Source organism: Octopus bimaculoides, chromosome 9 (genome assembly GCF_046866305.1).
Source record: "Octopus bimaculoides isolate indiv1 chromosome 9, ASM4686630v1, whole genome shotgun sequence".
NCBI lineage: Eukaryota > Metazoa > Mollusca > Cephalopoda > Octopoda > Octopodidae > Octopus > Octopus bimaculoides.
Window position 1 is genome coordinate 34,369,422 of NC_142936.1, and position 27,379 is coordinate 34,396,800.

At 36.3% G+C, this 27,379-nt stretch overlaps 2 protein-coding genes across 25 annotated transcripts in view; one reads left to right on the plus strand and one right to left on the minus strand.

The window, feature by feature from the left end:
* LOC106871918 (hypoxanthine-guanine phosphoribosyltransferase) overlaps positions 1-21,869 on the minus strand; it is a 62,896-nt gene extending 41,027 nt beyond the window's left edge. The window contains exons 1-2 of one of the 7 annotated variants that reach the window (XM_089357402.1): positions 21,631-21,869; positions 3,236-3,433 (exon numbers count right to left, since the gene is read on the minus strand). In XM_089357402.1, coding sequence (XP_089213528.1) covers positions 3,236-3,289 — 54 coding nt within the window. In that variant the 5' untranslated portion in view covers positions 3,290-3,433; positions 21,631-21,869. Of the gene's footprint in view, positions 1-3,235; positions 3,600-4,615; positions 5,603-5,921; positions 6,062-8,060; positions 9,293-21,630 lie in introns of those variants that run through there. The other 6 variants (XM_089357404.1, XM_089357406.1, XM_089357401.1 and 3 more) reach the window with 6 other exon arrangements.
* LOC106871917 (uncharacterized) overlaps positions 2,061-27,379 on the plus strand; it is a 116,897-nt gene continuing 91,578 nt past the window's right edge. For 13 of the 18 annotated variants that reach the window (XM_089357381.1, XM_089357382.1, XM_089357380.1 and 10 more), the window contains exons 1-2: positions 21,925-22,194; positions 24,391-24,444. Coding sequence is in view for 6 of the 18 variants with exons in the window: in XM_089357391.1 (XP_089213517.1) it covers positions 22,130-22,194; positions 24,391-24,444 (119 nt within the window). In the remaining 12 variants the exon portion in view is untranslated. Of the gene's footprint in view, positions 2,272-21,924; positions 22,195-24,390; positions 24,445-27,379 lie in introns of those variants that run through there. The other 5 variants (XM_089357393.1, XM_089357395.1, XM_089357390.1 and 2 more) reach the window with 4 other exon arrangements.

Consider the following 27,379-nt stretch of genomic DNA (forward strand, 5'->3'; position numbering starts at 1 on the left):
CAAGAAATAGCAATAGTTTTATTACTAATCGACTGTTCCGTTTAATGTTTTAGATTTAATTCATATTGGACACTCGCTGACGCACTTTCTCTAAACTTATTTCCTATTTACTATAATATCGCGGTTTATTATTTAAGCTTACGTCGATTCCTCCGTGGTGTTGTTTTGCATTTATGATAAAATATATAAATATATACAAATAATAAAAATACAGTACAGTACTGTTTCTACTTCGCGGATTTTCACTTATCGCAGGGGGTTTGGGAACGTAACACCCGCGATCGTCGAGGGATTACTGTATTATTAACGTATAATAATTACACACGCGTATATGTATATACATTATTATTCTTTTATAAGTTTCAAGCCCTGAGGCTGTAGCCATGCTGGGACACCGCCAATATTAATTTAAGTGTACAGTATTATATATCCATTACGGCCGATCTTACCAATCGGTTTCGCTCTAGGGATTCAACGGAGTGTCAGGTAACAGTTCGATTATGTAACCTTGCGCAGGGTTACATAGTCGGACTGTTACCTAACACTCTGTTGAACCCCTAGAGCGAAACCGATTGGTAAGATCGGCCGTAATGGATATATAATACTGTACTCTTCGATTAATATACCCGCTCTACTGACAGATATAAGAGTGCATTTTTTCCTGACTTATGGACACTTAGACGGCTCTCTCTCCCTCTCACACACACACAAAAATCGTCAATAGTTTACATATCCCAAAAAGAAGCACACTCTAAAGTATTAGAGCAGTAATATATTTCTTTTAGGAAGTGCGAAACCAATGGTCGCTCTACGATTGGCCATAACTTTTAATTTCCAATATATATATATATATATATATATATATTATCCGAAAAGTATAGTATTAAATATCCATCACGGCTGATCTTACCAATATATCGTCGGCAAAACATAAATCGAAGAAGCACACTCTAAGTTATAGAGCGGTATATAATATAATATATATATATATATATATATATATATATATATATATATATATATGGAGGGTGGGGGTGCATAACGAGGTGTTTTTTACTGCATTTTTGACTATGAGACAAAATATATTTTTTACAAATGTTCACCAACTTGCAAAAACTATATAAGCTAGGCAAATGACTTTTTTTTAAAATCCATTAAAACCTATAACATATTCAGAACACTATTGCAGAAAATTATCACCGTTCTCTTTGAGCATATACAAGACAAATTAAGCTGGGGCAAAATGAGTAAGACGAGATAAGGTAAATTTGTTGCTTCAATTCTCCAAAATTACATTTGAAAACAGACTCATACACATCAATATCTATCCTTAGACATCAGAATGATCAGAAACGCAAAATTTAAAATATTTCGGTCAAATGAAAGAGGGTCATGGAAAAATAGCACATGATAGGAAATTAACCAAACGACTAGATTAAAAAAAAAAATCTTAACGTAATATATTATCTGTAGCTTCTGCACGATCTGCTCGGTATATTTATACACCATGCAGTTAAAATGAAGAAATTATTGAAATTAGACATTACTCATTCTGCCCCCATTTTAGACTTTTTCCTTGAAACTTGAAAATGATCAAATTAGACATTAGTGAGGGTAAAATTGACTTGGAAAACAACAGAGAAAAGAATATTGATTACTGAACGCAAAAAATTATCCAGATATTATTTCATTAACAACTTCAATTACAATCAGGTGAAAGTGGAGGAAATATTTCTTGAAAGAAAAATACCCGTCACCTGACTATATTCAAACTCTTTCGACTTCAATAATAACCATAGTGACCAAGTATTACTCTTCAGGATGATGTAATACTTGCAACGTAATGGTTTCAAACAGAAGAGGGGGGGGGGGGTAAACGAGAAATCAGAAATTACTCATCTGACCCCGGTTACTAATTTTGCCCCACTCCCAATATATATATATATATATATATATATATATATATATATATATATATATATATATATATATATATATACACACACACATGCTAAACGTTTTGAATATGCAAATAAAGCTCCTATTCCATTATGCCGTCCATAGTCTAATTATGCTGATTGGTGAACCAGCTTTTGGGGTCGCATCGAGCTGTGCCGATATAATGTAGGATAAATATAGTAATAATAACAATAATTCTTGGATGGAATTTATAAACATTTAATGTGCGTTTCCACAAATTACACGTCTCTCAAGATCGCAGTCCGTATTTTTGGGATGATTAGTGTAGTCCGTGGTATCCGTGAGCATCGGGTAGGTCATCTTCATTTCTTCGGGTGATATAACATTAATGGATGTTTACTAGAGGGATGTTTATCCCTTTTGACCAGTGCAAAGGTTGGTTGAGTTATTGAGTTAACTCAACCAACTTTCTCACAATGTTGTCAAATTAAATGAAGAGAAAGATAATATCAAAGTATAAATTAATGTTGACTGCACGTGGAATTATATAATCCACCTTAAAAAATGAAAACAACACTGTAAATGTTACTGACGCGTTCTCAATGGTTTCGAGTCAAATGTTAACCACGTGCTTAAAATATATTTAGCTTGCATTTGTAAATACATTTTCATTAAATAAAAAATTTAAGCATTTCTAATTTTCTAAAAGGGAAACCAACAATGTCTAATGCTTACATTATTGAATGCACATTACTTTCATCTGATATTCTATAGCACAACCGGAGAAACAACCCCTAGTCAAATATCTCTTTTAGTGGAAGCAGATTTGGCTGCTATTTCCAACAGGTCGAAATTCCCTCGTGGTGAAATTAGGCTTGAAAATAAAACATCGTAAACATTGAGTAACAGTAAACAGAAAGTACATAGCACACTCGCACACATTTATGACTGAAGATATTCTTGTTGATACTATCAATAGAGACAGATTGCAATGCCCTATCGTCATACCAAAATCTATAATAAGCAATTCACTTCATTCCATTCATTACACACTGCATGAAACCAACACTAAAGCATCACCATTAAACGAACTATGCTTTCAATAGTTAAATAGTCACAGACAAATATTATAACGAAAAGTCTGAGTTTTACAACAGCACTTTTATAGATCAAAAACATGGTAAAAATTCTAGTAAAACGAAAATAACGGTTTAAGTGAGTGTTAGACGTTGTGAAAATTTCAGGTAAGAACATGCTAAGCATAAAAGAAAAACAGAAATGAAATTTCAAAAAGTAACATACAAAATCTACTTACCACAATACCAATTTCTGGTTTCCCTTTTAAGGTGCCATTTTTTGACGATGCCATAATTCTCCGTCCACCTCATGCACTTCAAAGAAAACTAGTCGCCACACGATGAGGTGTCCACAAAACAGCAGAATTAGGTCATTCCAATCGGTTATTCTCAAGAATTTAGCGTTCGTCAAAATTGTTCCGTCATTCACATGTTACCTAATACAGTGAATTATAAAAGCAAGAGGAAATGAATTCAATTGAGCAGCGCGAAATTATTTTAGCTTCTTATTTTCGAAACTGAAACTGAAATTGATATTTCAAATAATTTTAAACGGAACTACTATTAAGCTTTATCCTTTCAGGTTTTTTTCTTCGACTAAACGGTGTTTCACGATGTAATATCCGCTGTTTAATGTTTCAAAACATGGTTTTATTTACCACCAAAATTTGAAATCCTTAATTGCCCACAAATTGAATATCACTGAGAAATAAATTCTAAGGAGTCACTGGCATTTTTTTTTTATCAAGCAGTTTGATTTTTAAGAACTTAAATGAAGTGAAAGCTGAATGCCTCATATTTACTGTTTATATAACCTCACATCAGCTCTGATCGAGTATACCTACGACTAAATGCCTTCCATCCGTGACAATCTCATCTTATTTATCTACGATTACATTATCCAATGTTTCCTTTTTAAGAGAAGTGTGATTTAATTATATTTGGCTAAGATTACGCAGTGCCCCCGTGCTTTTAATTTTAAATAAAGGTATTTCTTTTCACTACAAATAGGTCTTAGTATTTTTTCAGCGTTTCGATAAAAAAAAAATACAATATTTAAAGTAAGTTTTCGTTTAGTATATATCAAAAAGAATTTTTAAATAAACATTCGCGTTCATTAAAAAATAAATAAGAGTCTTTAAATGGTTCTATTTTTTTTTCAATTTTTCCACCGGGTGCGGATCTATATATTAACCCTTTAAATTTTTATTTAAATTCAAAACTAAAAAACACACTTGAATTAATTGTATTACAATTCTTTTCATAGCTAAGCTGCTTGCTAGGAATATACTTGACTTTAGTGTGCAGCTATCCACTACAGATCCTGTTTGTCATCTTTTGGGGAAATGGTCATACTTCGTCGTAGGTCAAACATACAGTCTTCATAAAGAAAAGGGTGGTTCGTTTACACGTTACCATACTCGTGACTGGCGGCAAACAATGTGTATTTACTAGTAACAACACCGAATGCATTTTTGATACCTCTCTCAGCTGTGGCCTTTGTTATGTTTACACTGTAGTCAGCAAACCCTACAAAATGTGTAAACAATTTTTTATTTTGCTCTAAAATGATTGAGGGAATATAATCCCGAGAAAAAAATACAGAAGGATTGCGATACCTGACGATAGTCCAAAGTCACAGCTAGTACCGGTTTTAAGGTACAGGAACACTGGGTTGGTTTGTCGGAAGCCCCACCAGCCTAAGTGCTCAATGATGATCTGTGTAAAGAGCCCTCGGCGGAATTCTAGTTTAAGCACCCCATATAACCTCATAACTTTTTTCATTTTTTGGAATTTTCAGAAAATTTTTGCGAATTTGGGATGTTTCTGAATTGACGGGCACCACTTGTCAATTCAGTAAGATCCCGAATTTGTGTTTTACACATGGGAATTCATATGATTATGAAAAAAAAAAAAAATTTTAAGAAAAAAATACCCCACCCCATAAATCCTGAGAGTTCCACTCTTTTTGGAAACTTTAAAAAGTTTAAAAAAAGTTTAAAATACGGACAGTCTGAATTTTTTGCTTAAAACCCTCGGGTGCATCATCATTCCATTAAATGTGTTTACGGGAAGAAAAATATTGATAAACATCAATATATGTCAGAGTGACAAAGAAACGAGGAAGGTGGTTGTGAAATGTGCTAAAAATAACAGCTAAATCGCTCTTAAATCACACAAATCTTTTTCTATAACCGGTATGAATTCCCGTGTGTAGAACAAATTCGCAAAAATTTTCTGAAAATTCCAAAAACTAAGTAAAGTTATAAGGAATTATAACCAGAATTCTGCCGAGCCCTTAATCCCTAGAGGGTCTCATAAGTTTTTCCTTTTTTTTTTTAAATAAGTGAATATTTCTGCAACCTCTGATTAAAAAAAAAAAATAGTGTATAAAAATCTTCGTTCTATGTTGCTTTCGAGACAAAAAGAACGAAAACAAATAAACTGTACCTAGTACAAAAGAAGAAAAATTCCCAAGGAACATTAACTGACAGATAAAAAAACAAAAGGAAACATTGATAGCAGACGAAAAATTGATAGCAACTATAATAACAACGCAAAACAAAAACCGTGCTAAAGATTATTGTACTAATGATAACGCGCGTGTGTATACATACACATGCACACATATTTGTGTGTTTGTATGTACGTATGTGTGTTTGATGTGCATGTATATGAATGTGTAGTTGCCTCTATGTATGTCTAAATGTTTGTTAGAAACGTAGGTAGGTCTATACACCAACAGAAAATTTGTATTTATCCAATCTCATTATAAAAGCTAATTGAAATTTTACTTTGAAGCAAGCTTTTAAGCCTAAACCCTAAATTTGATCTATCTTTGGTGTACACTCATATAGATCTAAACTATCATATGTTTATTTATAAACATTCCTGTATGAATCCTAAAAGTAGCATAATACCTACCTTCAACCTTGTACACTAACAAACCTTTAAGAAATTATAAACAGATATAACAAAACCCACAGTTGTGTCCTGAATGCAATCTATCTGCCACATGAACTAAACAAATCTAACTTGCAGCACCTGGTTTTACATACATGCTCAACTGAATTCAAACAACAATCCCCACCACCACTTCTAAATATAACCATTCAGCAGCTCCTATGATGCAAATACAACCTCTTTTTGTGAAACCAGTAAAAATATCTCTATCATCCTTTCCTCTGCACCCCACTCTATAAATGCTTATTTTCTTTCTCTTCTCCTTCCCTCTTCTTATACAATTACTTTTTTCTCCACACTAAGTTACATCACATCTAATGTTCATATACATCACTACATCACACACCCTTCTGAATGAAAATATTTCTAATGAAACCATATATAAGGCAAAAACAAAAACAAAAATCAAGCTAAATCTCAATCTGAAGACAGCAAGTAAACCAAAACTTTAAAGTCATTGTAAAACTTTTCCATGTGAAAATAAATACAGTGCTCTAGTGAAAAGTATTGAGTGATCCTTCAATTTAATGTTCAATTGTTTTTATGTATAACTTGACATAAAATAAACGTTTGTGTACATTATCTATCTATCTATCTATATATATATATATATATATATATATATATATATATATATATATATTATATGAGAGAGAGAGAGAGAAATATTGATGTAGATATATAAAAGTTAAGAGAACTCAGAATGGCTAGTGGCATGTATTTGAAAAACAAATACAGATATCGTAAATACCATGTAACATAAATTCTTGATAGATGAGAGAGATGTCATGTAGATGGGTAAATTGCAAGAGGGTGAGGAGAGAGACAGCATAGAGCATGGAGAGAGTGAGAAATGTATGATGGTTAAAGAGAGATAATTTAATAGTACATAATGGTGATCAATGTAAAATGTGGGTTAATGAAGGCTGGATATCAAGTGAAATGTTTTTTGGTAGTAAGACAGATAAATGGTATCAGGGAAAACCAGTGAAATATGCAATTTATGTCATATCTAATTACAGCAGCAGAACATTGAATTATGCAGGTTATAGAAGGGCTAGTGATAGAGAGATGATGGCTGGTGAGGTGGCTTATGGATGAAATTGGGTGAGGGGCCCAGATGCGCATATATATATATTGTGCTTCCAAAATCTCAATTTCATTGAGATGGATGGGTCTTCTCAGGAGCCATTCGCCACCAGTCATCCTAGTCCTTTGTCATCTCCTCCCTAAGGTTCAAAGTCCTGGGAGCAATCTTTACTACTTCATCTCATGTTTTTCTTTCCATAAACTTCATCCACATTAAGTGATTAGTACTTCATTATACAGCTGTCCTTATCCATATGCATCATATGTCCATATTAGTACAGTGTTTTTGCATCTATTTACAAGATATTGATTTCCTAATTAAATCATTAATAAATAAATAAAAACAAATCATTAATGAATAATATCACCCTTTGAGGTAGAGTGTGATGCATCTGATGCAGATATTTCAGACAACCTTAACTAATGAGAGCAGCCTATAGTGTTCATGTTAATAATGCTACAAAGAAGCGAATTACACTACCACATTGCAGAGAAGGAAGCAACTGCTATTATTGAGGCAGTGCAAAAAACAGTGCCACTGTAACCCAGTTACTTATCAGAGGTCAGTGACCTATTGTTTGACAATAGGGTGTACAAAAATAATGCAAAGATTTGGGAATGGAGACTGGATCTTCAGCATTAAGCTACAGAATAAATTATTGATATATTTAATCAAGCTTATACCTGTTCAGTTTTAACTACTTCCAGGTTTATTGACATGCATGATAGACTATGTCATTCAAGATTAACATAGCTACTGCATTTTATTGGAGCAAGGAATCTCCTTTCTCTACAGAAGATGTGAGGAAGACTTGTGCATCTTATGGGTCTATGCTGGGCTATCACTCTCAAGAAGACACTCTTATCAAAGCAACAAAGTCTACGGAACAGCTAAGTATGGACTTCAAGGGAACTTTGTCTACTATTTCACATAATTCATATTTACTATTCTATATTTTTGAGATGAGGAATTATGTACATTATTTACAATGGACGGATAGGTGTCCTCACCTTGTTTGTTGTTATCACGTTTCAGCTGATGTACTCTCTAGCCTTCATCAGGTGTTCTGGTGGAATTTCGAACTCAACCCTTCATTTGACTAATGGGGTACTCATTCCTAAGGCATGTTGCTGATGTTATTTTTCTGTTGATTCACTCAATAATTGCCCATGGGCATGCAGCATAGTGGATAAGAGCATGGGCTACTAACCCTCGGATTCTAAGTTCAATCCCAGGCAGGGACTTGAAAAATAATATCTTGCTTCAAGTTCTAGACCAGTGGTTTCCAAACCTTTTATTTAAATTAGTTTTCTCACAGACTCCTTTTAATATGCTTATCCTTATGCATGTACATATATGAAATTTTGAATTTAGTTCACAGACCCCCAGTACTACCTTTGCGGACCCCAGGTTGGGAACCACTGTTCTAGATACTCCCCATATTATTTTGTGGAACAAAATAAAACAAAAAACTGATAGTACTAGGATCAGATGATAAAGAAGATACGACATATTACAGTGAAGAGAATGATGAAGGAAATCCACTTGACCAAAGCCTCTCAATCCATATAAGTGGTCCTGTGAAATTGTTTGATACTAATAAAATGTTTCTTTTCTAAGAGGGAAGAACATAATATTACTATTAATCGGTGCACATATGTAAAGTTTTGCATACTTAGAAAGTGAAAGGTGCAACTAGAAGTTGTCTAACTGACTATAATATAAAATAACTGCATGTATACTATAATATTTTAAACTGAATAAAACTTGGAAAGCAGCCACCAAGTTTTTTTTTTTATCATTACAATCTGTATTACTTTTTCTCTTTTATTTATACATTGATGGAATATTCTGGTATCATCTTCAGAAAAAGATGCTGAGGTCAAGCATCTGTTTAATCATTGTGACATTTTGATGTTATTCAGGCTGTCTGTGTTTTACAAAAATCCAATCAGACACTGGACAGAAGATAAAAGTCAAGAAGAGAGGCAGAAGGATTGAATAAGAAAAATGGAGAAACTAGAAACAATCTTTCTGGGAATTCCTTGGAATGACATTTCCAAAAGAGTGAATAAAACAGTCTTGCAGTTAGATGTGAACATAGTTGTTGCAATGAATCTTGAGTCTCTGAAAATTTATTTTCAGAAAATTAAAAACAAATATAGTGAATACGAATTGAATACCAGGAGGTATCCAGAAACAGATTATAGCTATATGAAAAAAAAAAAAAAAAAAAAAAAAACATGACTGAAGTGCATGTCTTACAAGATATAATAGGTCAGAAGAAACAATGTTTCTCAGTGAAAGGTGTAAATATTTCTCTCTGTTCTGGGCTCTCTTAACTCTGAACTGATAAAGCATGCAGTCCAATCTAGTGATAAAGGATGAAACCTGGCCTCATCTTTATGATCCAGAAATGAAGACTCAGTCCATGAAATGGCAGTACACTTCTTCACTAAGACCTAAAAAGTTTAGGAACCAGTGACTAGCACAGAATTTTCTGGAATGTGGTTGTACTATGAACAGTGAGCAGTACACTGAGATGCCTAAAAAGCATAGAAAAACCAACAGGATGAAGAGACTGAACTAGAATCTGAAAATGATCTACATTTACCATGACAATATGTGACCACACATACCTTTATCAATTAATCAGACAACAAATTTGGTTGGTAAGTGATCCCTCATTCACTATATGAGCTCAAATCTGGTGCCTTCTGACTTCCACATGTTTGGTTCAATGTAGGACAGTCATTGATGATAAAGTAGGTATAATAGTGCACACCTGAATTTTTTCCAAAGAAGATTCAGAAATTGAGTTCAGTGAATGTGCAAATATTAAGTTGCTCAGAAAATAATGGCCACTCTAAGTGTTGTGTTTTGAACACAATTTTATCATAGTATTATAATTATATTTTAGGTGAATTTCAACATACTTAATAATTGATGTATGCTCTTTAATAATTTTCTACTTATTTCAGATAGAAAACATTCTTGAAGCATAGGTGCCCTTAATTATGAACATGACAAAAAAGGACCTTTGCTTACTTTTCTTTTATGAGTTCAAGCTTGGATACAATACCTCTCAAACTGCTGCCAATATCAACAGAGCGTGGGGAGAGGAGTCCACAAGTGATTGCATAGTACGAAGGTGGTTTCAGAAATTCCATAATAGTGATGAGAGCCTTGATGAAGGTAGAGGATGGTCATGCAGTTTTGACAATGAACAATTAAAAGCAATTGTTGAACAAAACCCACATCAAAGTGTCAGAGAAATGTCTCAGGCACTTGGTGTCGATATTGTAATGGTCTGATGCAATCTGCAGAAGATTGGCAAGGTAAAAAAGCTCAATAAATGGGTACCACATGAGCTCAATAGAAATCAAAAAGTTTGGCATTTTGAAGTGTGGTCAATGCTCTTTCTGCAAAACACCGATGATCCTTGACTGAATAGTCACTTGTGACAAAAAGTGGATCCTTTATGATAACCGTAAACGATCAGGTCAATGGCTTGATTGTGATGAGTCCCCTAAACATTTCCCAAAGCTAAAGTTGCATCAGCAAAAGATTATAGTGGCTGTCTGGTGGTCTGCAATTAGTGTTGTCCATTACAGCTTTCTGGAAGCCAATCAGAGTATTACAGAGTATTTACCGCAATCAACCTGCTGAAATGCATGCTCACTTGCAAAAACTGAGACCTGCATTGGTGAATCGGCATGGTCAAATTCTACTCCACGATAATGCAAAGCTACATGTTGCAAGAATGACACTGCAGAAACTCACAGACTTGGGATATGAGACTTTACTACATCCTCTTGATCTTTTACCCACTGACTACCATTTTTAAGCATTTAAACACGTTTTTAAGTGATAGCACTTTCAGGTCCAAACCAGAGGTAGAATCAGCTTTCAAAGATTTCTTAGCATCAAAGCCAATAAGTTTTTATCAATGAAGCATAAATAATCTCATTGATTGATAGCAGAGATGCATAGATGTTCACAGCTCATACTTTGACTAATCAAGATATTTCTATTGTTAATTTTTCCAGAATAAAATTGTTTCTGAAATCGGCTATTGTTTTTGGAACAATCTAATACATTGCTTGTCATGGTGTATATGCTGAGTAATACCTTTGTATAGAAGAAAAGTCACTCTACCAACATGTGCAATTTGAATGACTTATGTCAGTAAATCAAAAAGCTATACTTGCTTTTGCATTACTTTCAAGATAACCCTAATAGATTTAAAACCCCAATCTTCTTCCTTTAAAGAAAATATAACTCTCTGTCATTATAAAGAACTTTCTGAGTTGTTTCAAGTTTTATAGCTTATCATTCTTAATTCTTGCAGTACCTGTTTTTTTTTCTTTTTTTAAAGATCAAATGTAAGATTAGGATGGGAACTGCATAATATTAGACCAAAATGTTTTTTTCATACAACTAAAGCTTGTCATCATCATTACTATCTAATGTCCATCTTCCATGCTGGTATGGACTGGATAGTTTGACAGGATCCAATGAGCCAGAGGACAGTGTCATGTGTCAATGACTGCAATGGTACAGTTTCTATGGCTAGATGCCCTTCCTAATTAATACCAACCATTTTACAGAGAGTACTGAGTACTTTTTTTATGGCACCAGTACTAGTGAGGTCACCACATAACTCATAAGACTAAAATCTCCTTCAACTGAGTGAGAGTATAGTACAGAGAGGAATGGGTTTATGTCAGATTAACATATGAAAGAAGGTGCAGGAACAGGTTTCTTATAAAGGAGATACATGACTACCCCATATTATATAAGGGTGGGTGGATGTATTTGGGGTGGAATAGGAGAAAGAGATAAAAATGGATGTCTGAGAGTGTTCTCAATGTATAAAAAGGTGAACAGAAGAGAAATTGGGGACAGAAGATCAGGAACGGTGAGTGGATAGAGGTTACAAGAGTGTGTGGAGAAAGTGAGAGACACAAGTAGAAGTGGTCAGAGGTACATAGTGGATAAATGAATAGGAGGTGATTCAAAAAAGAGGAAGAAATAATGGGAGCATAGAGATGATGACCAATGGAAAATGTGATGAGGAAGGATGATATTCAGAATAAAAGATGGATGTCAAAGAAAGTGGAACAAGCGATTAGAAGAGATAACTGGCAGCACAGAAAAGTATGAAATATGTAGTTCTGCTCTCATGTAATTACAGCTTCAAAATACTGCAGTAGTTAGGTGATGGATGGATGAGTGATAAGGAGATGAGGCAGTGGTGAGGAAAGTTTGACAGAGATAAGCTGAGCAAGAGTTTCAGTTATGTGTATGCACATTAGCTTCCAGGACCTCTGTATTTTGTGATGGACAGGTCTTCTTGAGTACTACATACCACCAAAAATCTTGCCCCTTTGTCATCTACCCTAAAAGACTCAAATTTCTGAGATCAGCCATGTTGTCAAGGTCTCCTTCTTCCACAAGCTTCTTCATTAAGTGATTGACATTTCTTTTTACAGTTGCTTTCATCCATACATATCACATATCCATACCAGCATAGTCTTCTCTATTGCACACTGCATTTGATTTCTCTTATGCTCAGTACTTTGTCATTCATACACACATTGCACTCCACAAGAGGATATTAGCATCATTTCTTTCTAGTTTTCACAAGTATTTTGCATTCATGGCCCACAGCTCACTAACATACAGCAATACAATTTGTACAAAAACCTCAGGCAATCTACCTTTCATGCTAAGAGAGAAATCTTTTGTTACCAACAGAGTAATAACTCTCTGAACTTTCTTCAACCTGCTTTTATTCTAGCTACTATACTTTCAGAACATAACTAATTTGGTCACTTAAGTAACAGAAGCTCTCTTGGTATATCTAGGGATCCTCCCAGACTTTTAAGAAAATCTATTTCTCATTTTGTTCTTGCATATATGTAGAAGATTCCTTCTGCACATCTGCCACAAAGTTTACTTTTTCTGTTAATTTACGCATGATACAACTGCTTGTGTGTGCCCATTGTTTGTATTGAGTACACCATATAGAATTTCTACATATTGAGCAAGACCGTTTCTCCAGCATTGTAAATCTAACTTTTAAGACTCCCTTTCTGATTTTACTACAGATTCAGTTATAAAAATGTAGTCACCATATAGCAGTTCCCACGGGCAACCAGTCTTACACTCCTATATTATGACCTGGAGGTCTATGATGAATAGGAAGGGATTGAGTGGACCCCTACTTGCTCACTGAATTTGTTGCAGTACTTGTTGGCTAACTCTCACCTTACTGACAGTACCTTTGTACATGGCTTGTATGGCTCTCACAAGCCATTCATCACTGAATTTTCTCAGCAACCATCAGATCATAGAGCAAGACACCATGTTGAAAGCTTTCTCCAGATCAATGAATGCTAAGTACAGGGGCTTACTTTTAACTAAATACTTCTTATGTAATTTCCTCCTCACTAAGAAGAGAGAATCAGTAGCATTTTTCCATGGTAAAAACCAAACTGTACCTCATCTCAGTTAATTTTCTTTCTAATTAAGTCATAACTTTTTCCATAACTTTAATGACCTGGTTCAGCAATTTGATACCCCTGTTACTTTACCTCTATAATGGTTAATTATGAAGCTGCTACACCAGCCATTGGGTATGGCACTTTCCTGTACAACCTGATGAATGAGTAAGCTGTACCCCAAGTATCTCAGTGGTAATTCCTGATTGTTTAGGGGCTTTCCCTGCCTTCATATCCTTAATAGCTTTATCTATTGTATTGCTAGAGTGGTTGGTCTCTCTGTAGAATCCATATTTGGAAGATTCTCTTTCTTCTCTGCATTGTTCACATTTAGAAGCCTTTCATAGCACTTCTATACCTTTCTTTTCCCAGGATCACCGAGTGCAAGCATACCATTATCCATCTGCACTCACTTCTCATCTGGTGTTTTGATTCTCTCTGATATATTACCCTGCAATCAAGAAAATCCATCATACATATACATAAGTATACATAACATGCACACACATATATGCAGGTAGATTAATCATAAAATTATTCATATTAATTAACTACATAAAAAATAACATGTTTACAGTAGAAATATTAATTTAATTTGATGTTTACATGTAGCATGAGCAAACTCATTTTTAACTCTGGATTTGTATATTTTCGTAGAAATCTCTGTCCAATATACATAAATGCAAGGTAGTTCAATTTACTCTAATTTATAAGACTTCTTCGCTCATTTTGTATTGTTTTGAAATTTGAAAATAACAGTCCATCACTGAATTATCTTTTACATTTAACCATATTTGTAAATCTAGTTTTGATTTTGAAAAGAAAATTTCAGGTAGTTTTCCATTATCAGGTAGTAAAACTGAAGCTCTACAGTATGATTAGGTTTCTTAAGCTCACTGAATTTCAGTTTTGCTGTTTCTAAAATAGTCAGGATTTATATTGACAAGATGAAAAGACTTTTTTGCAATGTTTCTGATTAAAATGTATCATTCAGTTTCTGATAAGCTTTTAGATGCTTTGACATAACAAGAAACAGATTATCTATAATAAGAGATATTTCATTTTAAAGAAAGTTTGAATTAAAAAAAAAAAATGTATTGATAAAAGCAGAACCAGAATAGCTGTAGATGGCAGAATCAATAGAACACAGAACAAAATGTTGTTACATTTAGTGGACTTTCTTTATATTTTGCTTTTCCTTTTTCTTTGGGGTTGATGAAAACAGGATTAATTTAATAGAATGCTTACAATTCCCAAATATATGCCTTTATTAGGTATCAATACTAAATGGTAAATTATGTGGTAAACTGGCAGAATCATTAGGATGCCAGACATTAGGATGCTTAAATGCATTTTGTCTGTCTATATTCTGAGTTCAAATTCCATGAAGGTCAACTTTGCCTTTCATCCTTTCAGGGTTGATAAAATAAGTACCCGTTGAGCACTGAGGTCAATGTAATTGGTTTATCCCTCCCCTGAAATTGCTGGCCTTGTATCAAAATTTGAAACCAATTTTACCAGATAAATCATTCTACTTGTGATTTTATGCGTTTGGGTTTATAGATCATAATTATCATTAACAAGATCTTTGGCTTTCTGCTTTATGTTTAAAGAAGTAGATTGAATCGCTTGAGTGTAAAATATCACTGCTTATTTAAAATTGCTGCACTGCTTAAAATGTGGAATTTCTTTTCTGATTCCCCACTCCCAATTTCTTTTCTAGATCAGAACTAAAAAAGAAATTCCAGGTGTGGAAACACTGGAATCTAAGGGCCTTAAAACTAACTTAGCAAAAACTAAGGTTTTAGATAGCAAGAAAATAGACAAGACTCTACCTGCTTCAGGTGAATGGCCCTGCTTGATATATAGGAAATGTGTAGGCAGGAATATGGTGTACCCAGTGCAAGCTGTAGACATACAAGAGATGCAGTGGAACAATAGGAAGGTTATCAGAAAAAGTAGTGTTCATATGTAGAAGATGAACAGGAGCCATAAAACTACAAATACTTGGAAAGTTAATTTCATCAAATGCCCTGGAGCTAACTTGGGAACCAAATTAGTAGTGGGGAAGGTTGTATGGAAAGTATAATAGCTAAAATAAGAATAGAATGGAGAAAATTCAGAGAACATTTACTTCTGTTTGCAACCAAAGGTCTCTCTTTTCAGATGAAAAGAAGATTGTATGGTGTATGTATATGAACAGCAATTCTAGATGGTAGTGAGACATGGGCCCTGAATGAGGAACACATGTGAGGGCTAGAAAGGAATGAGGCTAGTATGTTTTACTGGATGTGCAATATCAATGTACATGTTCAATTGAGTGCTAGTATATTAACAGAAAATTTAGGCATAAGAAGAATTAGATGCAGTGTGCAAGAGAGAAGACTGCATTGGTTTAGTCATGTGATGCAGATGGATGTAGACAGCTCCATAAAGAAATGCTGATCACTCAAAGTGGATAGAACTCATAGAAGAGGGAGACCCAGAAAAACATGGGATGAAGTACTGAAAGACAATCTCAGGACACTAAACCTTAAAGAGATGACAAAGGACTGAAATATCTGGCACCTTGCTGTACCCAAGAAGACCTGTCCTCTACAGTAGTGTTAATGCTGCTCTCCCTGCTAAAGTGGATTGGCCTGCAAGAGCCCTGTGCTGATGCCACATAAAAAAGTACCTGTGCCAGCACCACATAAAAGCACCTGTACCAATGTCACATAAAAAGCACCCAGCACACTCTTAAGTTGTTGGCATTAGGAAGGGCATCCAGCCTTAGAAAACAAACCAAATCTGGTTCAGCTCCCCTGCTCGACAGCTCTGATCAAACCGTCCAACCCATGCCTGCATGGAAAATGGATGTTAAAGGAAGATGATGATATGTTTTTATACAATTGTCCTCATCATAGATATTTACTGTCACCGATACTGACACAGTATTTTGATTAGTATTCTTTCCACCCATCTTCAGGTTCTAAGTTTTATCTTTGGGCTAGTCTAGGAATATCCAACTAAAATAAATAATAAATGGATAGGGAAATGAAGAAAGCTTCTAACGATGCAGACAGGAAAGTTGAGAAACCTTTATATATTTCAGGTATAAAGACCCATCTTCCGAAGGATACAGTTAAAGAAATGTGAGTTTACATATATCCTGTCATTTGGATAGCCGAATGGGCAGTGACATCACTTAGTCTGGTGAGTGTGCTAGCGGCAGCATTTCCTCCAAAAGATGGTGTTGTTGATGCTGTAATGGTCACAGTGGGAGTGGTGATGGAAATATGGAAATAGTCAAGTATTATTTTTCTTGTAGATGACATCTTGGAATTATTTATTGTCTAAATGATTCTATTTTTTTTATACTAACCAAACTACCATATTGTAAAATAATTTACTGCTTCTTTCATTACTATTTCAGTCTCTTCAGCTGAGCTCAGAATAAGTATACAGTTTGCTGATGAATGAAGTAATAACGTTAAAACATACCAAGGTGGTGCGCTGGCAGAACTGTTACCACGCTGAGAAATGTTTAGTTGCATTTCTTGAATTTCATGTTCCAAGTTCAAATGCCACTGAGGTTGACTTTGTCTTTCATCCTTTCAGGGGTCAATAAAATAAGTACCAAACACTCCTACCTCAAAATTGCTGGTCTTATACCAAAAGTTGAAACAAGTATTAGAACACATCTGGAATTCTCTCCCATGTTCCCATGCATGCTAAAATAATTAGAATAATCTTAGTCATTGATTAATGTAGCTTTTCCTAACTGTATAGTTATTTCTTGCTAATTTTTTAATGCACCCACCCCCAGCATTAAGTATGTTAATACTAACATATTTTCTTTTTCTTTTAAGCCTTCTTTACATTTCTAGAATAATCACTAAATTCTCTAGAAACAAATAATGTGCATCTGCAGAAGATGAGCTGAAATAATATGAGAAGAGGAAATTTGTAATACTTCATATAGATCCTTTTATTGAAGAACAAGTAAACACTAGCAGAACCCATGAATATTTCATAGAATTAATGGTGAACTTATTGGGTTATTTCTGAAAACTTTATCCAAAAAGCCTGAAAGCGTATCCTGTGTTGTGTCTGTATGGAAAGATAGTTGCTCATCTGCTACTCATTGAAAAGTGAAAGAAATTGGAATATGATGATTACTTGATGCACTTTATATACTTTACACAGTTTTATAGACTTAATAAAATAAATATTCAGTTATTTTTCCATTTTTCCCCAAAAGAAAAAAAATACCTGCACATATGATATAACCTTCAGTTAAATTCCATATACTTACCATGTAAATAAGTGTGAATATTTTATGGAATTGCATTTATCTGCATGCGTTAAGTAATAGGAGGTTCAATTCTGCCACATTCCAGGGAGAAAAACTAGACATAGTTGATAGCTTCCGTTATCTAGGTGACCAAGTTAGTAGTGGGGGAGGGTGCACTGAAAGTGTAGCTGCTAGAATAAGAATAGCCTGGGCAAAGTTCAGAGAGCTCTTACCTCTGCTGGTCACAAGGGGCTTCTCACTCAGAGTAAGAGGCAGACTGTATGAATCATGTGTACGAACAGCCATGCTACATGGCAGTGAAACATGGGCCGTGACTGCTGAGGACATGCGTAAGCTCACAAGGAATGATGCCAATATGCTCCGATGGATGTGTAATGTCAGTGTGCATACTAGACAGAGTGTAAGTACCTTGAGAGACAAGTTGAATCTAAGAAGCATCAGTTGTGGTGTGCAAGAGAGACGATTGTGCTGGTATGGTCATGTGGCGAGAATGGATGAGGATAGCCATGTGGAAAAGTGCCACACCCTAGCGGTTGAGGGAACCTGTGGAAGAGGTAGACCCAGGAAGACCTGGGATGAGGTGGTGAAGCATGATCTTCGAACATTAGGCCTCACCAAGGAAATGACTTGTGACCGAGACCTTTGGAAATATGCTGTACGTGAAAAGACCTGGCAAGCCAAGTGAGACCATAGTCTGAGGCCTCTGCCAGCCCACTTATACGTACCTTTCCTTCATTGGACACTAAACTCCGCTTGCGAAGACCTGTTGAGGCAAGTGAAATCGAAATCGAACCAAATCCGACAACTGGCACCCATGCCAACCTCTCCTTCATTGGACACTAAACTCAGCTTGCAAAGACCTGTTGGGGCAAGTGAAATCGAAATCGTGTTGGCACCTGTACCAGTGGAGTACTTAGAGCACCATCCTAGCGTGAAAATTACCAGAGCAGCTGTTTGGCTTCTGTGCAGGTGGCATGTAAAATACACCATTTTGAGCATGGCCATTGCTAGTACCGCCTGACTGGCCTTCGTACCAGTGGCATGTAAAAGCACCCACTACACTCTTGGAGTGGTTGGCGTTAGGAAGGGCATCCAACTGTAGAAACTCTGCCTTTCTTTAACCTCACCCCTCTGCTAAACTTATATTTTTAACTTTTTGAACCGCGTTTCCCCTCCCTCATGTCATGGATGCTTCTCTCTCCCTCTTTGTCTTACTCATCACCTCATCCTCTTTCCCTTCAACAAATCACACGAAAGCATTACAATTAGATTCCCTTTACCTCACATAATGGACACCTCTCTCCTTTTTCTCTAATCATGTGAAAGCATTACCGACGGGCTAAGTAATGGAAAGACAAGCAGAATTATTATGAGCTAGTGAGCCAGATTACCAGGAAAAGAGGAAGAGTTGTAAGAAAGTGAATGTGAAATTAGAAGTTAATGAAAGAAAGGGTGCAGCATATATAGTAAGAGTAGGTACACAGGAGGAGTTGAAAGAGATTATAATACATGCTTTGAAAAAATAACTTTTGTGCATGCTAAAGCACAAGGCTCCTAAAATACAAGCCTCTAAGTATTTGTTAGTGTTGCTATTGTGGAAGATTTGGTTAGCTGGATGTTCACTGTTTGGTAGGATCAAATTGAGTTGAGCTGTTTCCTATATACAATCAAGTTCATCTTCGATTTTTGATGAGACCATTTATTTATACATAAACTATACATATGAAAGATTTGTTGGGACATGGTTTTTCATTTACGCAACCATAACATACTATAAAGTATATTAAATGTTTTTATAGATCATTACGTCGATCTACTGTGTTAATATTTGCGCTGGTTACTTACTGGAGGATGGATCACTGTTTAGCAGTAGAGTCATGAATATATGTTGTGTTACAGCTAAGAATTAAACAGTTACTTATTTGTGTTGTGAGGGGTAGAAAATTATATAGTCATGGTGGACAAACGCTTCTTTAACAAGATATAGCAGTGACCTAGAAACCTGTTTTCACATGAACCTTCTGATTTGAGTTTGGAACACAACTCAGATTCTTAGCCAAGTTCTGGAGGGAAATATAAGAAATTTTTCACACACTGTCGTACAATTGAATGACTGCTGATGAAATACTATTGGCTGACAATTAGGTCGACATCATCTGATAGCGGTGATCTCTCGTTACTACGTTAACGCAGTTTCAGTTTTAAACCCTGCTACAGTGTGTTAGCCAGCCCAATGTCCTGAGATGTAGATTATCAAACTACTTACTGCCATTTAAGTGTCAGTTTTATATCATTTTGTATTTACAGATATTAGCAGGTGAGCTTGAGTGAAGATGGTACAACACTAGCCAATTACGAAAAACAGAGATCATTGTAGTGGTGGTTAGAGAGTTAGACAACTCACAAATATAAAGCAATCACATGTTCAGTATGTAGCTAATACAATGAAGTGTAGTTTATTAGATCCATCATGGACTAAGGCAGTCTTACCTGGGCCTCATTCTCTAGAAAACAAACCTCAATGAACTCCGAAATACACAAAACAGTGATGTCAAATCTGTACATAACGACTTCTCATACAAAAAAGGAATCACATAGAAACATGCCACATTCACTCAATTTACAAATAAATCATTATTTTACACAAGCAGAAGTGGACTGAGCCGTCGGTCAATCGGGCACTGCCCGAGGGCCCAGAGCGCTGAGGGACCTGTACTCAACATGTTAAATCTACTATGCCCAAGGGCTCTTAATACTCTCAGTTGGCCCCTGTACCTAAGTGACTACAAAGATGGTAGCGATGGACTATATGTAATCTGAACCTTTCCCCCCCCCCCACTTATTTATTAATTTTTTTTACGGAATCCCACGTTTTAGGCTATGGAGATTACGATTCTGAAAAAAAATTTTGGAAAAATTTCAATTCCCCCCCCCCCACCAAGCAGGCTATTTACATGCTAGAAATAACAGCCAAATCTCACAAAACTAGTGTTAGGGTTAGGGTTAGGTTTACCCTGTAGATCTATATAAAAACCGGGGGGGGGGGAATCGAAATTTAGAAAATTTTTTTCCAGAATCGGCTTCTCCATGGTCTGAAACATAGGATTCCGTAAAAAAAACAAAATTTAAAAGGGGGGGGGTATACCCAGATTACATATACTCCATCTCCACCATTTGGGGATTCCAACAAGTTGTTCCTTAACAGACCCTTCCGTTTTGTACAGGAGGTCAAACGAACATTGGGGGTGGGGGGTGAGATTAGGTGTTTTTTACTGCAATTTTGATTTTGAGACAAAATATATATTTTTTTACAAATGTTCACTACCTCACAAAAACTATACCAGCTAAGCAAATAGCTTTCCGTAGTTGCATTAAAAGCATTATTTCAGAAAATTGTTGCCCATTTCTTTGAACATATTACAGGCAAATTTAGCTGTGGCAAAATGAGTAAGACAAGATAAGGTAAATTTACTGTTTCAGTTCTCCAGAAAACAGACTCATACACATCAACATCCTTCCTTAGACATCAGAAAAATCAGATATGTAAAAAAAAAAAAAATTTAATATCTAGGTCAAATGAAAGAGGATCAAGGAAAAAAAAGCACGATGCGAAATTAACGAACATCGACTAAATATATATATATATATATATATATATATATATAAAAAACTCAACATAAAATATCTATATCTTCTTCACGATCTGCTAGAGTGTCCTCTTCGTGATATATTCACTCACTGTGTAGTTTAAGAGAAGAAATTAGACATTCATTTTACCCCATTTTAGACCTCACTTTTGAAACTTGAAAATGATCAAATTTGATCCTGCAGGTGGATAAAAATAGACTGGACAATAGAGAGAGTGCAACATATCCAGATGGTCACACTGCATCATATTCAATTTATCGCTGCAGTATGCAGTTTAGTGGAGACATGGTATAAAACTGGAAAGACGCATCTGCATGTAGATCAACTCTTGTTACTTCGACCGACTACGTAAATATTTTAAAACTGCTGAAATCTCGGTGAAACGAAACTGGGCAAGAATGGTCAAGGGAGGCTACTCTCATCACACGCAAGAGCTACACAATTTGGCGGAATTACAATGTTTTGTAGTTTGAAAAGTTTCTTATTTCAAAGAACATGGAACATTCTATGTAGTCAATATTATTATAGATTTAATTTAAAAATAACTTAATTTGATTTAGTTTGTAGCTGCTCTAAGAAAAAAAAAATTAAAAACTTCATTGCGACATTCACATTTTACCCTTCCATAATGAGCCAGCAAAAGATTCAGAAAATTCTAAATAGTATGAAGAAGAATATGGACTGTCCAATTTGGTGAGCCAACTTTACACACAAACATATTTACAGACAAGCATATATATATATATATATATATATATATATATATATATATATATATATATATATATATATATATAATATATTTGAGGACGGTCATTTTTTTTCCAAATAAACACTAGCACTATATATTGTTTTTCACTCGTTTATTATTGTTTTTATTTTATCTTATGTTCATTGTCTGGAAATCTTTCGTTGCGCATCTGTGACATCTTCAGCAACCTTCTTTCCACGTATATCCTCCTGTTCTTCTTAGTTCAGTTGTTCCCAACCCTTTTATTTAAATGAGTTTTCTCACGGACCTCTTTTAATGTTTATCCTTGTGTGTGTGTATATATACATATATACTGTTGTGTCTGGGGAGAGTTATTCTCTTTTAGTGCCTTATAATTTAACACACCGGTAAAATTTCCACTTATTTCCTTTATTTTTCTAAAATTTTCGTTGTGTCAAAGAAGGAAATAAGTAGAAATTTCACCGGAGCGTGTGTTAAATTATAAGGCACTAAAAGAGAATGACTCTCCCCAGACAACAGTATATTCATCACACGAACTCACATAAAGAATCTTGCAAACCAAATCCAAGAACGAAATAATATATATACTGGGTCATCCCATAAATAATGTGGTCTTTTCAGTTGCATGAATTTTAAGTCGGAGGGGCACTGAATAAACTATCTGCATCAACTTGCTTGTGTTTATTCTTAGTGCAAGTGTTGAAGAGTGCAGGGTAACTTTATAGTTTCACACCAGAATCGATTTCAGTACTAAATAATTTTCGGTAAATTATTGACACCCGCGCGATTTCCACTAGGGTGTTAGGGTAAGGGTTTTAGAGTTAGGGTTACGTAATCGTGCGGGTGTTAATCTGAAAAATTACCTAATTTTCTCCCACGTTTTTTTTTTGGGTGGGTGTGCAATCGTCTTAGTTGACCTCGTAAGCTCTCGGAAATGCATTCTTTCCGCGGAAAACGGTGGGCTGGGGCGGAACCTCGGAAATTCCCCTTTCCGTCACCGTCTCCTGTGTATTTTTTCGTGACAATCGTCTTAATTGGCCTCATAATGTGTGGGAAATGCATTTTGCCTGTGGAAAACGGAGTGGGTGGGGGTGGGGCGGAACCTAGGGCAAATCTTCTGTCTCTGGATTTGTGCTGGAATCGATCAGTTATTGACGATCTGGGAAGGGTATATATATATAAATTAAATTTTGAATTTAGTTCACAGACCCCCTAGTACTACCTTTGCAGACCTCAGGCTGGGAATATAAGAACAATAAAAAGCAAGTGAAAAACAAATATATAGTGTGTGTGTCTATTTGGGAAAAAAAATAATAAATGACCATCCCGAAATATAACAATATCGGTTTCAACATAGGGTTTCATATCAGGCATCTTGCAACACAAATTCATAATCGTATATATATATATATATATATATATATATATAATATTCTTTTAATTGTTTCAGTCATTCATTGCAGCCATGCTGGAGCAAACCGATCCCAGGACTTATTCTTTGTAAGCCTAAAACTAATTCTATCGGTCACTTTTGCTGAACCGCTGAGTTCATAGAAAAATGAATGTTAAAACAATGATGATGATGCCGATACATTGTGTACATAATTTCGTCACACTGGCTACAGAACATCAATCATATGATATGCACTGATTTTTCATTAATTTATATAATATATGGATAAAGGAGCATTTTCCCCCAAATTTATTGCTATTGCTTACAACTGTTACATGATGTCAGAGACAGTAACATACATTCACACACACAAGCATGCACACATACATACTCTCACTTTCACTCCCTCCTCTCTCTCTCTCTCTCTCCTCTGTTTCCTTCAGTTTCCATCTACCAAATCCACTCACAAGGCTTTGGTTGGTCTGAGGCAATACTAGAAGACACTTGCTCAAGATGCCACAGATTGGAACTGAACCCAGAACCCTGTGGTTGTGTAGCAAACTTCTTAACATACAGTCACACATGCACTGTGTAGTAAGATGTTTGCTTAAAGAAAACATTAATACTATCGGCTCTCTTTTTATGATTAGGTCCTTCATTAAAATGTAATGTACATCTATGCATAAAAAAACTCAAAGTTTTCTCATTTAATCTAAGTCTCTCATTTAAAGGCTCATTGCTGTTGTTTTTGTTTTGATTTTAGTTTGGATTTAATGACTAACCCAGTTTCTACAACATGTAATCACCACTTCTGCAAGTAAGTATTATGCCTTTTAATGATCAGTTCTTGACATTCGTATAAAATCTGAATATATCTTTAATAAAGAATTTATTTTGCTGTATCCTTGTCATGTCATCATCATCGTTTAACATCCACTTTCCATGCTAGCATGGGTTGGACAATTTGACTGAGGACTGGCAAGCCAGAAGGCTGCACCAGGCACCAATCTGATCTGGCAGAGTTTCTACAGCTGGATGCCCTTCCTAACACCAACTACTCCGAGAGTGTAGTGGGTGCTTTTACGTGTCACTGGCACGAGGGCCAGTCACACAGTACTGGCAACAGCCACGCTCAAAAAGGTGTTTTTTATGTGCCACCTGCACGGGAGCCAGTCCAGCAGCACTGGCAATGACCTTGCTCAAATGATTTTCTAACGTGCCACCAGCACAAGTGCGAGAAGGCAACGCTGGTAACAATTACGCTCTAATGGTGCTATTTACAGGCCACTAGCACGGAAGCCACTAATAATAGCCAATGTACACATGGAATACTTTGAGAATTTGGCTTTAGGATCAACACCACTAAAACCAACCCTATGGCTGCGATATGTTGATGACATCTTCATACTCTGGCCCCACCAGGAAGATGTCCAAGTGCTGTTAGATCATGTGAACTCAATAAAACCATCCATACAGTTCACAATGAAAAAAGAAAAAGACAATCAGCTAGCATTCCTGAACATATTAATAACACGCACCAAGCATGGATTCAGGAATCCGTATACTGCAGGACGTCAATATACTGGACGATACTTCAACTTCATCTGCCCCCTTGGGTCCTCTGGATACTAATACCTCTCGTTCATACATACATACATACCTGTCATACCGGCCATGACGAAGGGAAATAGCCCTGAAACTCGAGTCGCCTTTATATATTTATATTTATATATTTGATCCTTTATATTGAACACTCAATATTTCATCTACATTCAATACTTTATTTCATGGTGCCATCCATTTTTATTTTATTTTATATTATATATTCTCTTTTACTCTTTTACTTGTTTCAGTCTTTTGACTGGCCATGCTGGAGCACCACCTTTAGTCGAGCAGATCGACCCCAGGACTTATTCTTTGGAAGCCTAGTACTTATTCTATCGGTCTCTTTTGCCGAACCGCTAAGTTACGGGGACGTAAACACACCAGCATCGGTTGTCAAGCGATGGTGGGGGGACAAACACAGACATACAAACACATACACACATACACATATATATATACATATATACGACAGGCTTCTTTCAGTTTCCGTCTACCAAATCCACTCACAAGGCATTGGTCGGCCCGAGGCTATAGTAGAAGACACTTCCCCAAGATGCCACGCAGTGGGACTGAACCCGAGGCCATGTGGTTGGTAGGCAAGCTACTTACCACACAGCTACTCCTATTGTATATTATATTATATATTGTATATTCCATATTCTATACCCCACATTGGTTCTGCAGGAATATAAATAAAACATAAAAAACAGACAGTGTTGGAACTCTTTTAAACAAAATAATATATTCCTCTATACACAATCATACAAAAAAAACCCCTTTTTTGTATTTATTGTTACTCGCATATATATATATATACACACACACATATAAACATATATATATATATATACATATAAATACATACATACATACATACATACATAGCTTCTTCCCCAACCCAACCTCCCAACCTGGCTCGTTCCCTTGCTCCTACCCATGCTGCCGCACTTGCCCTTACCTCTCCAACACCACCCTCCTCACCAGCACCCATCACCGACCCTATCGCATCACCGACTCCTTCACCTGCACTTCTACCAACATCATCTCCTGCTCTCTCTGCCATTCTCTGTACATCGGACAAACGGGACGCCACCTGGCTGACCGATTCGCGGAACACTTCCGGGACATCGACGTTGGCAATGACACCCCGGTGTCACGCCACTTCCGCTCTGCCGGTCACTCCTTGCAGCAACACCTGTCCGTGTTTGGATTGTCCATGCACAGGGGCCATCTGGACTCCCGTTTGCGCCGTGAACAGGGATTAATCTACTCGCTTCGCTCCTTTGCGCCACATGGGCTCAACTCCCCTCCCCTCTTCATCTAAGCCCCCTCCCCCTGCCTCTCTCCCCCACCCTCTCTCCTACCACCTATCTCTCCCCTCTCCTACCCCACCTCCCACCTTACTCTCTTACTCTCTCTCACTCTTTTCTCTCTTTCCCTTTCTCTCACTCTCTTCTCTCTCACTCTTTTCTCTCTCACTCTCTTTCTCTTCCTCTCTTCCTCCCCCTCCCATACCCACCTTCCCCCTCTCTTACATCCACCTTCCCCTCCCCTTCATCGTCAACCCCCCCCTCATAAGCTCATCCCATCACACCCCAACATACTCCTACTCTACCTTCTCACTCCACCCCATCCAATTCCTTACATCCACCACCCACCCATATCCATATACCCCTACCCCTACCCCTACCCCTACCCCCACCTCAACCTAACCCACACTCCACCCATGCCTTCCCCACCTCCCAACACCATCACATCACACCAACACCCTCACATCACACCATGCACACACTACAACTGACCAACTCCTTTCTCCCTTCCCCATTTTCACACATACATACGTCAAGATCACCAGCATTCTATCTCCCACACACACAGCCCCTCGTTCTTCGATCACCGTTCTTTCTCCCCCCTTTGTTATCTCCCCCTTTTCTTAGCTCTCCTGTGTATAATTTCTAACTTCCGGTCAGCTATTACTATGATTGACCGTTGACTGAACACTATTCAATTTTTTTTCTCCTTGTCTCCGTATTCTTTCTGTTGAAGAGCGTAGCTCGAAACGTTAAAGACTTTCCGTATTCCCGAGCGTCATACTAATACATCCTTTTGTTGTTTTATCGTACATTCTCCCATATATATATATATAT